Raw genomic sequence first — 16,901 nt, forward strand, 5'->3', positions numbered from 1 at the left:
ACCAACTTGTCTCGTTTATGAACAGTTTTGGAGGAAAGTGAATAAAGTGCACTTTTTTCCTTCCCCTTCCTCTGTAGACATAGCAAGTAAACTTCTAGGGCAGTCGATGGATGAAAGTGGACTACCCCAACTCACAAGTTATGATTGTGAAGTAAATGCTCCCATACAAGGCAACAGAAACCTGCTACAGGGGGAAGAACTGCTCAGAGCTCTGGATCAAGTTAACTGAGCTTTCACAATACTTGTTCCTTTTTTGGACACTGGTGAATCATCACCTAAAGCAGTCTATTTATATTTTCTATATCTGATTTTAGAAGCCTGGCTACAGTACTGCACTAATTCAGTTAGTTCAGTTTTGATCCCCTTTCTACTTATTTTGACAGTCTTTTTAATACGTTCTTTATGTAACAGTAACTCAAACTATAGTGCATTTTTATAATTCTTTGGTACATACACTTTTAAGTCCATTACATTTAAAACACACTTGCAATAGCAGCTTAGAAATATGCACCTGATTTTAAAAAATATTTATTTTTGGCTGGGGAGTTGGTCACCAAAATTTATCATTAGTAAAATGTCAACACAGGAACAACTGGCAATACTTCCATCCTGCTCGTCATAGGTAGCTGGAAGACTTGTGCTCTCTTACTGTTTATGTTCAAGTGAGTTTTTTTTATTTTAATAATTTTTATAAGAAACAACAATGCTTTGCAGCAGTGCATTGTAGCCACAATCGCACAATATATTTTCTTAAAAAATACCAGCAGTTCCTCATGCAATATATTCTGCGTTTATAAAAACTAGTTTTTAAGAAGAATCTTTTGTTTGCCTATGAAATCATGTTTAAACCTGGATTACGTCATTATTTTAGTCATGTTGTAATATAAATTGTTCTTAAATGCTGTCTTATGCTTTTGACTTAAATGAGTGTGGTTAGTCAAAGGGAAAGGTTTTTATCTGGGAAGGGCTAGCAGCATTTTATTTGGGTACATTCTCAATTTAGAGAGAGTTTGATGTTCTTAAAGTAGTCACTTTGCCAGCTTAAAAAAAATAAATCCCTGCCTGTAGTTGTTGAAGTTAATGCTAATATTGTGTATGATCTTAAATCTAAATGTTCAGCTTACCCCGTGTGGTATAGGTGATATTTCAAGCAGATTGTAAAACATCTTGCATTGTTAGCAGAGTTTTATCTAGTACATCATTGAGTTGCTCAATATTTTGATGTTTTGGTTTCACGCACCTTGTTGCTATTAACATCCATATGTTTTCATGTAGATTTCAATAACTTGAATATATTTAGAAGCCTTTTTATTTAGAAATATATAGTTGTCACAGACATCTTATTTTCCTATATGTACTGTACAAAACCTTCATTCACTCATTCTTTTGCTCTTCGTGGTTGGATCTAACACTAACTGTATTGTTTTCTTACATCAATAAACTATATGTGGACCAGGCCCCCTTGGGGAGTGTGTTATCTGAGAAAGATGAGATAATTTATATTTTTGTTAGTGGTTATCGTTCATCCGTGTTCCCTTTTTAACTTAGAGTTCATTGGAAATCACTGCTTCCTTGCTTTGATCGTAACATCTCCGACTTAATTATTTGAGCCTATTCAGTACTAAAGTCTCCTAGACAGTGTTGTACTACTGCCGGCCAAAGACGTGAAATTTTTTAATGTTATCACACCAGTTAGCAAACTTGAAAGTGCAAAGACAGCATGTGTGTTATTTCAGAGCGGAAAGATTCTTCCTCGCGAACAGCTTAAAGGCTTGTCTCTGGAAGCATTATCAAGGTAACACTGGAAAGCAGGAAATGTAAAATTCACAAGAGTGATCGATTAAAGATGATTTGTTTTAAATTGCAAAACTGCACAATGAAAAATGAAGCTGGTACTCCACGATAAAGGTTGTTCTAGTTTCTTGTGCTGTTGACTCAGTAACTTTGACTAGGTGACTTCTTTTGCTGTCATAAAACATGATACTACTGATACAACCTTGTAATGTGTAAATAGGGTCAAGATATTCTGTACATTCATACCTACGTAACTATTTTAAGCAGCATATCTCAGTGTAAGAAATCAAATGTGGAGTGTCACAAAATGTGTTTTTATTTTGGAAACTGGTTTCACTGAACTTGTCTAGAGTATTTTGAAATCGATGTAACTGTGCATAAGCTTAACCTGTCTTTTAAAATTACTGTTACAGTTTCACTGAAGCAAAAGCACTTTTCAAACTGACACAGCTGTGCTAATGAAACTACATGGAGACTGCTAGCTACTGACTTAGAGAAAGGTAAAGCACTGGTAGCAGAATGTGGTTGCATACTTCTTAGTTTCAGCAGAAGTTCCATAGAGAAAGGAAAGCACAAAGGTACACTAAGCTAGAGCTCAAGATCTGTGTAGAGAACAATTTGAATATATACGCACCTAATATTTCAGTATTAAAGATTTGTAATAAAGCTTTGGTACGCGAAGCTTACAAAGCTCTTTGGATAAAAGCAGTAGAATACTGTGTATGTGTGTGTGCTGTGTGAAGCCTTGAAGACAGCACGTTTTCCCCTAGCATTACTTTCTCTAGCAGCAGAAGTTGTAATAGCCAAGTTAAGCAGCAGCTGGCAGGGGCTACCCATATCCTTAGCTCTGCATAGACTGACAGGAGCTGAGATAGGGAGGAGAGTCTTGTAGACAAGAGAAGTACAAGTGGGTTGTGCTTTTCTTACTTTCCTGTCCTGGGAGGCTATCCTTTTTCATCTCCCACTAGAAATGTTCTGTTGTCCTCTTTGAAGTAGTTCTGTTACTTACTCCTTCTTTTGGAGTCCCTCTTTAATGTACTAAAAGAGGGTAGTGAGTTATGAGAGAAAAATCCATATTACAAGAAGGAAAATTTACGTGACCTGCATGATCTGTGGTTATGAGCCAGCAGGAATCATCTCTGTTCTTAATGACAGCAGCCAGGGATTTAAATGAGCATCATCTTGTCTAAGAATCTTCCCCACTTGCATACATTTCTTGTTATACGTCCTACTGAGGCATAGCATTTTGTTTACAGTGCTTGTAAAAGTGAGTGAAATAAATAATCCTTGGAGGAATTGTAGTACCCATAGTGGTTTGCACTTTGGAAGATTAAAAAGAAAAAGCCTCAACCTGAAAACTAGCTTGTAAAGTTACACATAAATGTAACAAATGTTCCCCTCCTTCCCCTAACTCCCCCATTCATTATTAGGGCATCCCCTGTGGAAGCTAGAGCTTCCAGAATATGGCTAAATTAATTTTATGACTAAGAATGATGTGCTGTAGTTACTGAGAACAATTACTCAGCTCATAGAAATGCTGAAGAAAGCATGGAAAAGTAACAGTAACTGCTCTGGCCTAGTCTCAGCTTTGCTATAAAAACTGCTGCAAGTTTACAAAATTGGGAAGTAGACTTTTTAGCTGCTTTAATTTTTTTTTTTTGCTTAGTATCAGGTTATATAGCCTTAGATTCTACCCCTTCTTTGGAGGAAGAATATATTTCTTTCTAGAGGTTTTCTTAGCAATTTTGAGTAAGTAGCAAGTCAGCATGGAACTTAGAGCACTTATTCTTCACCAGTAATAACAAAGAAACTGCAGCTGGGTGTAGTATTTGCTTTTGCATATGAAACATGATAATTTATCATTTCCCCATAAGCTGAGCATAACAAAGCTAGCTTTCAGTAGGTTGTGACTGCAGCAGTAGTCACACCATGTCTTCCTCATGGCATAACAATTATTTTTTGCATATGGATTCTAACTGATGTTTTACCAAGGATGCTGATGGGTTTTTGTTAAAAGCTAAAGGCCTTTTTTCTGGCCAGAACTTAATGGTGATGACATTCAGTCCTTTACCTGAAAGTAGTCACAATTAACCACAGCTGTAGCTCCAAAGAAGTCACTATTACAGCTGAGCTGCTGGACAGCAGATGTTACACTCCATAAGGGTAGTCTGGAGTCCAAAGTGCACACTTAACCACACCTTCCACCCGTGTAGTAAGATAGCTTGGACTGTATATTGATCTTGGAAAACAAAATTAAAGCAATTTACTATGTTACTAGGATCAGTTTCCATTCCTGTGTACGCACAAACTCCCTCAGAGTAATTATGAATTACTTTTAAGTCCCAGCCTGAGGCCAGAAAGAACAATTAAAACTTCACATGCTTGCAATAAAATAAAGCTATAGGAATCAAATAGCTGATTATTACAGGTTAAACCAGTGCATATTTAATAGCATTTTTAATTATTTAAATTGTCTTTTAAACAGCTAAACAGATATGTGATGTGGGCTGTTCCACTAGTATCTGCTGTCAGGCTTTGTCCCTTGTCACAGTGCTGAATGACTCATTTCCTTTGACGACCCTGGGAGCCAGGAGCACCCCAGTGCTGTGCAGCAGGCACTAGAGGCTGTGCCTGAGGTCAGTTGTCTATTCCCCATCCCCTTTGATTAGCTGCTACTGAACAGCGCACACATCTCACCCAGATGGCACTGCACTCATGCAGATTATTCAAACTGCAACTACCCGGCATGAAAACAAACATTTCACAGGCCAGGAGTACTCTGTAGAAAGGCCAGTATTTTCATAGGAACTCATGAGTTGGGTATCCAGCTTTCATTAAAAGTACCATTAGCGATCAGACACTCGACTCCCTGGAAGGCTCCAGTCTGGAGAACTGTGATTTTGATCCAAATTAAAAAAATGCGTTGTCGTTTTTCCTTCTGCTTCCCTGTTTACCTTGAGCAAGGCTTGCCAAGTTACCAAAAGGTTAAAGAGTTTGCTACTGGATTTATACAGTATGGTAGATTTTGTGAATAATTGCAGTATTCTCTCATGAAAAAGTGGTATATTTTAATGAGATTCTTTTCTGGAACCAAGTACAACCTATTGCAATTGATATCTCTCTTGAAACATTTTGACATACTTGTGATTGTATTTCTTTTTGATTGTGTAACAGTATAAAATTCAATAAAAGAGAGGGTTTGTTTCTAACTTGTGACGTCTGTGATTTCTGTTCATCAGTTATTCCTGTTCTAAAAGATGGAGATGGCAAACACAAACACTGTGTAGCACAACTAGAACTCCGTGCACGTTTGGAGGTGTGACCCACCTTCTACTGAAGTCAACAGACTTTGACACTAAGCATACATGTGGTCTGTTTTCCAATGGCATTTATAAAAAGGTCACATGTAGGTCCCACCTAAATTACATAGACTACATCCATGAACAGAAGAGGTTAGGCATACAATTCAATAAGTCAGACACCAGGGATTGCATAGGCTCTCACAGGGAAAGCTACAGAGAAGATGCAGAGCCAGAGGGATGGAAATTTTAAAGGAAACCTCTGGGTACACAAGTCAAGAACACCCTTAGTAACAAAAGAAAAATTAAATCCAAAAGGATTTTTCCAGGTGATTTTTCAGTTGCTCTCACCACATGCAAATAAATTTGACAACATCTTGCGACTCTTACTGTCTCGTTAAATGAATGCCATTTCCTATTGCACAAATTCAAAACCTATTGCCCCATTTTTGCTTTGCTGGGAAGAAGCGTGCATGCGTTCTGCTTTCAGAGCTGCTGTCACAGTAGAGTATGATCCCGTTACTTACTAGAAGTGATGGGTTTGCACACATGGAAGCTTAAATGCACTGTTTAATAAAACATATCCATGATTCATTTTCATGAAAATCCATGAAAACATGATTTATTTTCATGTTTTCAATTTGCAAATATGATCTAAATCACATAAGGCATTCAAAAGTGAGTGAGTTCTCTTGTACCGTGTGCAACTGCAGAAACCCGTTATTTATAGCCATATCTACGCAGGATGAATGGCTTCTTAACTTGCTGCTTATAAGCTAGGAATTAATAGGACAAACAGGACTTCAGCCCTTCATTTAGGAGTTAAATAAGAACATGAGGAGGATACAGTAACCTACAGCCTGCCTTTCAAGGAACAATTAAAACGTACTCAGCATCTGAAGGAGCGCTGAATGAAAACACTGACTAGAGAGTTAAGAAAACTAAGTGGACGATTGATTAACCTAAAAAATTAACACTATTTCATTGCAAATGGCATAGAAAGGGAGTTCTGCATGAATTTGTTGCCTTTTTTCTCCACCGCATTTTCTTTACATTGTTAGCCGAATTTTCTGCAAGACATATCACGCATTAACACACACACACAACAGCCTCGTCCTCACCATGTCTTACATCCTCTTAGGGAATGAAAGTGTCACGATTTGCAGCCCCACCTGCCTTAGAATAAAGAAAAACAACCCACCTAGCACTTCTTGATACAGCATCTCTGAGAAATCGCAACGCTCGCTGCACTTTTAATTCCAATCCTCCGAAAACACACTCGAGCTTTACACACCGTCACTGCAACGCCAAGCTCTGTTCCCTTTAACGAAGTTCCTCCTGAAACTGATGAGGAGCCGGGCTTGGCCCCGAAGGAATGAAGTCACCCCATGATGTGTCAATAAGACGAAAAATGTTTTTTTCAGAAGACAAACAACCAAAACCCCACCAGGTGTAGCTCCCCCCCGGCAGCTGCTGAAACGTGCCCAGACCGCATGCAACAGCTCTGCTAAAGCCTCCCTGCCCCTCGTCAATGAAAGCAGCAATCTGTGACGCTTAACAACAGCTTTTTGGAGCCTTTTTGTGAATGTAATTCATACAGAAAGATATATTTGTACCTCAAAAGCTGCGGAGGTTATAAGAGCGGTTGACAGTGCCCAGCCTCAAAGAGCAGCCTCGGGATGGGTTAGCTGCTGCTAACGGCGAACCGGTTTGGGGAACGCCGCAGCGGCAGACCAAAACTTACCATTAATTTCCTAATTCATCATGAAGAAAGCAACCCGTGAATCCATCCCCCTACCCACAACGAGGAACTCCCGCAGGTGTACGCGGCCCCCCTGCTGAGGCGCACCCCTCGCTCCCTTCCCAATCCCCCTTTTTTCCCCCTCGCTGGCTCTCCCCAGCCCCCCAGTACCCCTCGGGACCCCCTTTCCCTCAACCCATCCACGGCAGGATGGCCCCGGGGGGCTCCCCCCTCTCCACCCACCTGGGCTCCGGCGGGGCGCGGGGGGCTCCCTCGGCTGCCTCAGCGGCTGAGGGGCGGGAGAGCCGCCGCCGCCGGCACCCACTCGCCGAAGCCGCGCCCAGGCACCCTACGTGCGGCTCGGCAGCCGCCCAGCCCCGCCGCCTACGTGTGGCCGTGCATGCCGGGCACGGCTCGGTTCAGCCCCGGCTCCCTTCAACCCCCCCCCTTACCCGGTAGCAGAGCCCCGGCAGCGGGGAAAAGCGCATGAGCGACCGCCCTGAGGGGGCCGCCTGAGCGTGCGCGAAATGGCGGCGGTGGCTGAGGCGGGCTCGGTGCCTGGGCTGCAGGCGGATTGCGAGGAGCTGCTCGGAGCCTTCCAGGAGGCTGATACTGTCCGCTTCGAGCGTTTCGCTGAGCTGTGGAGGGAGCGCCGCTTCCACACCATCTTCCAGTGAGTGGGAGATGGAGGGAGCCGACCCCTCACGCCCCCCATCCTGCAGCCCCCTGCCGCCGGGCTCCCCCCCGGGTGGTGAGGGGGGAGCTGCGGTTCCCTCAGGGAGGGCTCCCGGGAAGGGTTTGGCAGGTAAAGGGCAACGAAAAAAAGGTTAAATAGTCGTTTTATTGAGTACTGGGCCGGTTTGTTTTGTGTACTAATTGCACACGGAGTTTGAACGCTGATGGTTGGAACAATAGTAATAGTACAGTAGTAGGATCTTGGTGCACTCCTTAAGAAATGATATTAAAAAACACGACCGTGGGGTATCGCGTTTTTCACTGCAGATCTCACTACAAGGGGTTAGTACGTGAGGCCTCTCAACACTTCACAGAACTTGAGCCCTGTGGTAATGTGTTTTCAAATCCGTGGTGCTTGCTTCTGCCTTACTGACTTTGTAAGCCTGTGCTTTTTATAGTTGCTTGCTTTTAACGTGCTTCCTTTTTGTTTACTTTAGTGGTAGAATAAGAGCTCTGGAGAGGAATAAGCTCACGAAGAAGACGTTAGAACTGGCACAGCAGTACTTCTTGCCACCGTATGCTTTCCAGATCAGAGTTGGTGCTCTGTACCTGCTATATGGGCTCTACAATACGCAGCTATGCCAGCCAAAACAAAAGGTAATTGTTCTTGGGTTTCCTTCTCAGGAGGGACTAGACATAAGATGTTCTGTGTACCTTTGTCTGCTTTGTCATCAGAAATGGGTGGGGTATTTCCTATCACTTTCTTAATGTAAAAATATTTAGAATTTAAAAGGTCTTTTTGGAAAAGGTAACCTTTCAGACACCGTTGGGTTTGAGAACTTACATGGTCGTGACTACAATATTGTTTATGCCTTTTAAATCGTGGCCGTGTTCATAGAAATCTTGTTTGCAAGACTGAAGGAATTAACAAGGCTAGTTTTCAAAATGGGACCTGAGAATGTACTCATCAAATGCAGAGACAACTCCATTGCAGCCCCACTCATTCCTTAGAATTTCAAGAGAATGAAGGCAGGTGAAATTACTTCCAGTTTCTGTTAACTAGAAGTGGAATATATAAAGATGTTGACAGTTTGAATGCCTGAATGACATGCCTGCTTGCTGCTTTTAGGGGAGGAGATCAGTATATAAAAGGAGTTGAAAAATCAGTGTAAGAAGTGGTTTATTCAGGAACTGTCATGTATGTGGTATGCATTATTAACAATTGAGTCCAAATTTTTGTCTTACAATGATGCCATTACCTCTCATATCTCAACTTCAGAGAAGTCACTGCCTTTTACGGAGAAGAATTTAGGCAAATTTAAAACAGCTGCTATATAGTAAATGTTAGAGAGTCCAGGAATCATCAAGGAAGGTACCTTAGGTAGAACAAACTTTAAGAGGACAGTGTAGATGGGAGAGGAGGAAAAGCAAGAAATGAGAGAGAGGCTTAAATGAATGTTTGACTGGCAACAGGTCATGGTACAAGTATTGTTTCCTAATTACCTGGTGAATCGGAGCCTTCTAGGAGTGCATTTTGTTTCAGACGCCTCAATATGAAGAATTAACTTTCTCAGATATTGTAGAGGACTCATGTCACTATCATAGCCAGCAACTGCAGTAAGAATGTTTAACACAACAGTACAAGAAGCTTATCTGTAAAATTTGTGATAGTAGTAATGTGTTATAGTAGGATCCTTTCTGTAGTTCTGTGATCGCGTGACATGCTGCATCCAGACATCCAATTATTGTGTGTGCAATGTGGTCATAGCAGTCAGCTGAATTTGTGTTTGTTCTTTGAAATATGCATGTCAGTATAATAATATACCATGGATTTGTTGCAGATCAGAATTGCACTAAAGGATTGGCCTGAAATCCTGAAATTTCAACAAGAGCTGATAGATTCCCAGCATTATGATGCGGCATACATCTTTAGGACACTGCGACTTGCCAGAGCGTTCCATTTCACAGCAATGCCAAAGCTAGTGAGTTATTACATTATTGGCTTACAATTTTTAATAAAATATCCTCACTTTCAATGGCTGGCACTTCAACAGCACCAATTTATTTAGTTTAGCTGTCATGCTGGGTTGAGCTGTACTATGTCTTGCTTTGTACAACTAGGTATGTAATATAAAGCTTAGAGGATGTTTGAATGTAGTGTGCATCTCGCTTGAAAATATTTTTTTTCCAGCATCAAATATTCTCATTACATTTGAGATGTCTCATAATTTGTGGAAACAGTGAACGCTTGAGTTTGGTTGCTGGGTTAAATTCTTGATTAGGGAATCATTTTCAAAAAGTGCTGAGCACTTGACAATGAAGCTGCACGCTATTGTTGATGAGTTAAATTCTATGCCTTTCAGCGTCTCTTGATTGTTGGATATGCAGTAAGATTTTTCAAGAGGGGGTGCAGTTTAAGTTGACTGTTTAAGTTACAAAGCATTGTCTTCTGTTACAGCTAAACTACAGAACTAAGAAGAAGATTCAGGAAAATGAATTTAAAGAAGAATTTAAAGACCCAAGTAACAGAGTTAGCAGCCTAATCACTAATGATGTGTTAGAGGTACAGTAACTTTGAATAATAACTTAACGACCGTTTGTGTTTTTCTGTTGTCTAAGAGTTTTAACTTTTTTAATTAGCCCAAGATTGTCCTTTATGAGTCACCTTATGGAATGCAGAAAAAGGTAGTAGTCTGTGCTAGCAATTTTTCTGAATGTTTTGGAAAAACTGTGGTATCTGCTGGTACCATATGGTACCTGTACCGTACACTCCAATGTTTTGTGGCTTTGCCTCAGTAAGATGTAAAAGGGGAAGGGGAAAAAATAGTCAACCATCACTTAGGCAAAGGAAAATGGAAAATGATGGGTTGTGGGAAGCAGGTTTTTTCTGGTATGTCTGCAAGTTTTAGCTGGAAGCTGGGTACTTGTAACAGAAAATGAATGATCTGCAAGATTATAGTGTTCCCAGACCTTCATTTCTCCTTTTAAAACATGGTTTCATTTAATAGGTAACAATTTTTTTGTGAATAAATAATTCAAGCAGGGTATAGCTTACATTGCTCGTTATGACTCAGTAGCATATCTTTGCTTACATAATTTTTCCAGTTGCTGCTAGCAAATATGTATCATCAGTAAGGTTGACTACAGTGCTACAAAATTCAGTAATCTGTGAAATGACAGTGTGAGTAGACTGTAAAATGCTTCATCCAGAGAGAAAACAGACTACCATATCAGGCTGAAATCTCAGTGGTACCAAGGACCAACTCTCGCAGATACTTTTTTCTGAGTTTAAATAATGAGAAGTACTCATTCTTTGTAGTTGGTGGACTAATGGGAAAGTGCTAGGTGACATTATTGCTAGGCGCCCTGAAACTGAACTGATATAAACAATCTAACACCTCTCTACTGCAGTGGTCTCCTTAGAATAGTTTAGATAACCTTGATTTTGTTCAATTAGCATTAGTATCACTCTACTGCTGTAATCTTCTTTTTCCTGAAAATCATCTCTCTTCTTGTTTTAGGAGCTGATGAATATCCATGAGCACTACCAGAAAATGAAGTGTGTCATATCAGCTGACAAATCCCAGCCAGACAAGGCCCTGAGCTTGATAAAGGATGAATTTGTAGTTACTCTTAAAGACATAACTTTGGAACATCAGGAATGGCAGCAAAAAAGAATGGTAGGTAGTACCAACCGTTATGCTGTGGCAATTTAACAGATTATGTGAACATGTAAGAACTGGCTTAGTGTCATTACCTGTGAACATATTCTGTAAATCTTAGACATAAGCAGAGGAACTGGAACACTGAAGACACGAAATAAGTAAAACCCTAGGCAGGGTTATGGTGTGGTGGGAAGGACAATGGCTTTTATTGCCTCTGTGATAACGTAAATGATTGCTTAAAGGTAAGCCCTTAAGGAAGAAGTGGTTTGTGGATAGTATTAGAATGACTGTGGGAAATTGCTCTGTAACAGTCTGGGGTCAAGGAAAGGCTGTAGTGTAATGTTGGTGGGAAAAAATCAGCATTTGTGGTTACTTTAATATTTGTTTTGTTTTTCAGAATTCTTGATTTTTTTTAACTGTTTTGTGAACAATAGACATTTAAAAATATTCTCTTCCATATTTTTCAGAAGTTATTCCTCAATGCTAAAGAAGCTGATGAAGTGCTAAACAAAAAGGAAGAAGGAACTTCACTAGAATCAGAAGTAAGAAGAATGAACTTGTTTGCTATGTTGCACAGGCAAAATCTGTTTGTTTGTTAACTTCAGATCACAGTGGTCTGAAGTGGTATTTATCAGGGCTCATGTCAAAGTAAATTCCAGGAATAGCTAGTGCGATTGGGATTTGTTTTTTAAATTGCGTTGTCTTCTGTTAAGCTTTGCGCATATGCTGCTGTGGTAGTTTCCTGGACACTTGCAATAAAAAACTATGGCTCTTTCAGCTAAGTACAGGAAAGAGCTGTTTTCTTGGCCAAACTCCTCTATGATTCCTCCTAGAGTTTCAGCTAAATGCAGTATCCACTTTTAATGCTTGTGTTGTACTTACTTGCTTGTTGCAACCTTGAATTCGAGTAGCGTGAAGTTTCAAGTTTTATTTTCTCTTACTGGTGTATGTAAGTGAAGGCAACCAAAATTATGCTCTGCTTTCTTAATGGAGTTTGAGCTTTTTAATTAAGAAACAATTTGTTAGCATTTATTGTAGAATTAGAACTATAGTGAAATATTGTTCAAATCTAATTTAATATTTTGTTTTAATATTGCTGTGACATGGAAACTTTTCTGACTGATTTTTTTGTTTCTTTGCAGGGTTCTGAAAGAGCAAGTGCATTGGCTAGAATCAAATACAAGTCTTATTCTGCAGTTGTTGAGGTAGATATAAAACTTGATGATAGGGATGTATTTGGTTTTAAATAGTAGTTTTAAGTAGCAGTTCAATGTAAGTGATTTGTCAGAAAGGAAGGAGTTAAAATTGCACTCTGTAATTCAACTTTTGCACGTTCTAGTTTCCATAACTAACACAGTGGGAAAACCTAAAGCCCTCACTATTGTTAGATTTAGGGAAGCAATGAAATATGGTCTGTGCCTGAGGGATTTTCATTTCTGGGGTATCTTTTAATGTCTGTATTCTGCTTTTTAATAGGTGGTATTTTATGTAAATGGAATTTAAAAATACTTGTGATTTTAATTGTTCAAATTCCACAAGGCTTAGGTATTTGAAGCTGTGAAGATGGTTTTGAAAATGGAACCTGGGGTTTTAAAATCACTTGGCAAACTTTTGAAACATTGTTTCAATAAGTACTACTTCTAAAACATCGCTGAATTGCCTTTTTATGGCAGACTTATATAAACATTACATAATTCCTTGTTTATTTAAATCACTTATTGGAGAGTGCGTTATTAAATGAAAAAGAGCTCTGGAATCTACAATGAACAATCCAGACTTGTGGATATGCAGTGGTACTGTTTTCTAGGCACCTAAGAAAAATATGATAGTAAATAAGCTTTATGATGTAGCAGTTTTTGGAAATGTTCCCTTTGCTTACATGCAGTGGTGTGCAGTATAGTGTAGGTTGGTGCCAACAGAGAGTGAGCATAAATTAATGTTTCTTTACCTGGATTTTAAACAATGGGCTCATTAAATCACAGAATCGGTTCTAATGTTGTCATACTGAACTGAACAACAGTAACTAGTGGGAGTCTTCCCTTCCTCCATTCCCTTTTCTTTTGATACGGGAGGAAGTTGATGCTTTGGTCTGTACTTGCTTGTTAAGTACTGGTGATTTACAGCAATGTGAGGTTGTAGCCCTTTAACTTTTTTTTTTTTTTATCATTTATGCATATGCTTACCTTCTAGGCCTCCAAATCCAGAAGACATCGTCAAGTAAAATTAGAATCTTCTGAATCAGGGTCAGATAATAGGAAATCTCCAAGCCGAAGTAGAAAAAACAGTAGGAGACCGCAGCCAGCACTTAGAAGAGGTTCTTTGGAATTCAGAGGTATTTTTCTGGAGGCTGCAGAAGTTTATCAACTACTTTGCTAGCTAAGGCAGCTGGGTTAAATTTTTACTGTTTAGTGGAGGTAAAAAATTAAGGAAAGGTTTGTGATACCTCTGTCATAATTATTGAACTGTTTGGTCTGTTTCCTGCAGTCTACTCAGGTAGACATGACTGCATGCTGTTTATAGTTAAACTAAAGTGTCATAAATAGTTCTGGGAATTTTTACTGATCTTTGACATGTATGAACTCTTCAGTGAGTGATTTATTTTACTATCATAGCGTTTATGTCCTTTGTATTTGTGCTTTTTTTTTTCACTTTCTTTCCACATATTTGCACATCACTGCTTATGCATCTCTTTTCTTTCTTCCTTTTTTTCGGTCTTCCAAGAGTTTATTTTGATCTTTGTCTCCTAGTTCTGAAAACATGGCAAATGGCTTTTGTCTTCTGAAGGAATCAGCTTTCTGATGTCTTTCTTTTAAACTGATAAAAGTTGCTCAGCCACTTAAGTTAATCACTTGACTTACTATTAAAAGTTATATAAATTTGAGCAACAAAGTAGTTCTGCATAAACTTTACTTTGAAGGCAGCGATTTCATTTCGAAGTTCTAAAGTCTGTTTTCTGATGTACTTTTAGCTTCTGCTAGGAAAGAGCTTCTGAGAAAATTCAGCCCTCTTCAGAGGTGGGCACTGGGCAATTTTTCTTCAGAACAGTAGGCAACGTATTGGAGAGGGAATAAGGAGAGGATTTTTGAATAATCTCTGAACTGAGTTGGTGATTAGTATGCTCCAAGCTTGTATTGTTAGTAACTTTTTACTGAGGATTTCTCTAGTGAGCCATATGAAGATGCTTTGAAATGTCAGTGTTTCTTCAGTCTTTGACTGGGAAGTTGAGATAGCAGCAAGAGAACAGTCTTTTAACTGAGGTACCTGAGGTGCAGAAACACACACACAAAAAACTGACTTTTTTTCCTAAAAATATGTCTGCAGGTGAGATGCAAGCAGAAAAAGAAACTGTTACTCAGCACATCGGGATGCCTGTAATCACAGAAGAAGATAATTCAGGTGAAGAAGGTATGATGATTGAAATTCTAACAAACTGGAAACTTGTTTTAATAGCTTTCTACTGTGCTGTATTTTTACTGAAACAAAACCTGATATTTTGGACCATGTTTTGCTTCCTTGCAAAAGCTAGGTTAGTTTTCAACCTGTAAATTGTTGCATGAAAATTGAAGCTTTGCTCTGAGGGTTTGTTGTAAGCACACGTGATGGCAAAATCCTGTGAATCGTGGGTTTTGTACGTCGAATTCATTATACTGTGCTGTGTTAAAATTAGTCCAGTTAAAAGATGGCTTACTCTCCTGTAATATAAATCTCCCTTGAAGAGTACTCATGTATAAGGAGAAGTGATTTTTGGGTATGTCCCTACTTGTTAAAGATACCTGCAGTAGTAGCTCTGGGAACTTCTGTAACCTTCACTTGAAGATAGAGTAATCCTTGCTGCCTTCACCCTCATGGAAGTGAGGGACGTAGAAGTTTCTCCTCTAGCCTTAGTTTCAGCTGCTTTGAGGCTTTAGTTCCAGTATGCATATGTTGTAACAGCTTTCTCCGCTATATTGGAAGTGTTGGGGTAGGAATCTGGGAACTGAGGTAGAAGGATAGATGACGTTGCTGTCACTTGTGTCACTGAAAAGAAAGTAAATTTTATTTGGAAGCATTGGTAAACCAGGTTTCTCAAAGCTGATGGTGGAGTTGCTGTACGGAAGCATCAAATGCATTTAGTGTATGTTGATAATGTTAATCTCAAACTGCTCTATGTCTGTTCTCATTATCACTTGATGGGAACATAAGTACCATGGACCAGACGCTGTCCAGAGAAAACTGCATCATCCTTTTCTTGAGATACCTCATTTAGTAGGGCTCTTGGAAGAGTTTAGGGTTCTGCTTTGGGGCCACATCTCAAATACAGGCAGCCTCTCGGGGAGAGGAGCTAACCTCTTAGATACTAAGTTAACTTACTATCAAAAACTGTGTGAAACAGAAAGATATTTTCATATAAAAGAGAATAGTAAGTATCAAAATATGTTCATAGTGAGGTAGCACATTTATATTCTCTTCTCTTAAAGAATATATTTGGTACTGAGATGACTTACATCTTCTGATCACCTTAGCTGTAGACAATTTGAAGTCATTCAACTTTTAGATCTTCAGGTTGAAGAAGGCACAGTGGTGCATTTAATATTGTATTTGATTTTATTTACTCCTTCAAGTTGTTAATGTCCAAATGTTTTGACTTTAAATCAGGAGTTCTCCAGATAGCTTTGCCAGTAAACTTGAAGGGCTAAAACATACCAATAAGCAATTTTGTGCTTAGTTTTTGAGTATTGTGTGTGTCAAATTAACAATGAAATGTTAAGAGTTCACGAGGAACAGAAAGCTGTCAAGGTTGAATTAGTTTAAAAGTACAGTACTTTGTTAATCAGTGGAGTTGTATTTAATATTTTGAATGATATCATATGCCATAGAAACTAGAAGGACTTTTTTTCATATTTAAAGCCATGCAGAGAGGAATTAGGAGGAGATCTCAAGAGCTCATCTAATTCATTTCCTTTTTCTGTGCAGAATTAATTCTACTTTAGTCATTCCCATGAGAGAAGATAGTTTGAAAAGCTTGTCAGAAAAATCTTTTTATTTCCTTTCAGAATTATCTCTTCCCAAGAGGAGAAGACGACGTTAGAGGATCCACTTGGAGAAGCACTAATGAGAATTTTAATGACAAGTTGTAAATGTCAGATGTAGCACAAAGTGCTTGTTTGGATGTCTTTGGACGTACAGTAGGAAATGGCTGGGACCAGAGCTACAGGTGACACTGGGATATTGGTAGTGACTGCTATACCTTAGCAGTCTCGTGGTATAGCACCTGGTGAGTGATGCCTGTGGGAGATGAAGTTGCCACATGCTGTATGAGAAGGGAAGAGCGAGAAGATGGTTGTTTCTTGTATTTACTTTGTACAATGTGAGTAATTACTCAGAACTCATGTTGACTTGCAACAATTTTTTTAGCTGAGGCTGTTGGAAGAACAGCTCATGAAAAACTTTCCCATATGAGAGATGTTTGGAATCTTTTGTCTGTGAACATAATAAGCTTACTGACTGTTTAAAATTAGTACAATAAATCATTTTTCACAGTTTATTTGCTGCATTTTATACTGTGCAACTTTTAGCAATATTTATCACTGATCCCACAGGTGTTGGAATTGGTGGTCTTTTATTGTACTAAGTCTCCAGCAGACCTGGTATCGTTACATATTTGAATGAAGAAATAGAACGTGCATTTATTAATTTTGCAGATGTCACTGAGCTGTACAAGGGCATGACTAGAACTCAGAATGATCT

At 39.2% G+C, this 16,901-nt stretch overlaps 2 protein-coding genes across 9 annotated transcripts in view; both read left to right on the plus strand.

The window, feature by feature from the left end:
- HIF1A (hypoxia inducible factor 1 subunit alpha) overlaps window positions 1-5,003 on the plus strand; it is a 65,892-nt gene extending 60,889 nt beyond the window's left edge. For all 8 annotated transcript variants that reach the window (XR_011809425.1, XM_038179947.2, XM_038179948.2 and 5 more), the window contains one exon: window positions 78-5,003. Coding sequence is in view for 7 of the 8 variants with exons in the window: in XM_038179947.2 (XP_038035875.2) it covers window positions 78-229 (152 nt within the window). In the remaining variant the exon portion in view is untranslated. The remainder of the gene's footprint in view (window positions 1-77) is intronic.
- Window positions 5,004-7,145: 2,142 nt separating this feature from the next.
- SNAPC1 (small nuclear RNA activating complex polypeptide 1) lies at window positions 7,146-16,698 on the plus strand. Its single transcript, XM_027459126.3, has 10 exons — window positions 7,146-7,507; window positions 8,007-8,166; window positions 9,351-9,491; window positions 9,968-10,072; window positions 11,031-11,189; window positions 11,642-11,716; window positions 12,317-12,379; window positions 13,365-13,506; window positions 14,496-14,579; window positions 16,208-16,698. The coding sequence occupies exons 1-10, from the start codon at window positions 7,362-7,364 to the stop codon at window positions 16,240-16,242; spliced, it is 1,110 nt and encodes a 369-aa protein (XP_027314927.1). The 5' UTR covers window positions 7,146-7,361; the 3' UTR covers window positions 16,243-16,698.
- Window positions 16,699-16,901: the final 203 nt, after the last annotated feature.

Source organism: Anas platyrhynchos, chromosome 5 (genome assembly GCF_047663525.1).
Source record: "Anas platyrhynchos isolate ZD024472 breed Pekin duck chromosome 5, IASCAAS_PekinDuck_T2T, whole genome shotgun sequence".
Taxonomy (NCBI): Eukaryota; Metazoa; Chordata; class Aves; order Anseriformes; family Anatidae; genus Anas; species Anas platyrhynchos.

Excerpts from the sequence above, each read along its gene's own strand:
- SNAPC1 (XM_027459126.3), top strand. The coding sequence starts at position 7,362 with ATGGCGGCGGTGGCTGAGGCGGGCTCGGTGCCTGGGCTGCAGGCGGAT. Across the intron at positions 9,492-9,967 it reads TCACAGCAATGCCAAAGCTA|CTAAACTACAGAACTAAGAA; the intron begins GTGAGTTATTAC and ends CTTCTGTTACAG. Across the intron at positions 11,717-12,316 it reads GAACTTCACTAGAATCAGAA|GGTTCTGAAAGAGCAAGTGC; the intron begins GTAAGAAGAATG and ends GTTTCTTTGCAG.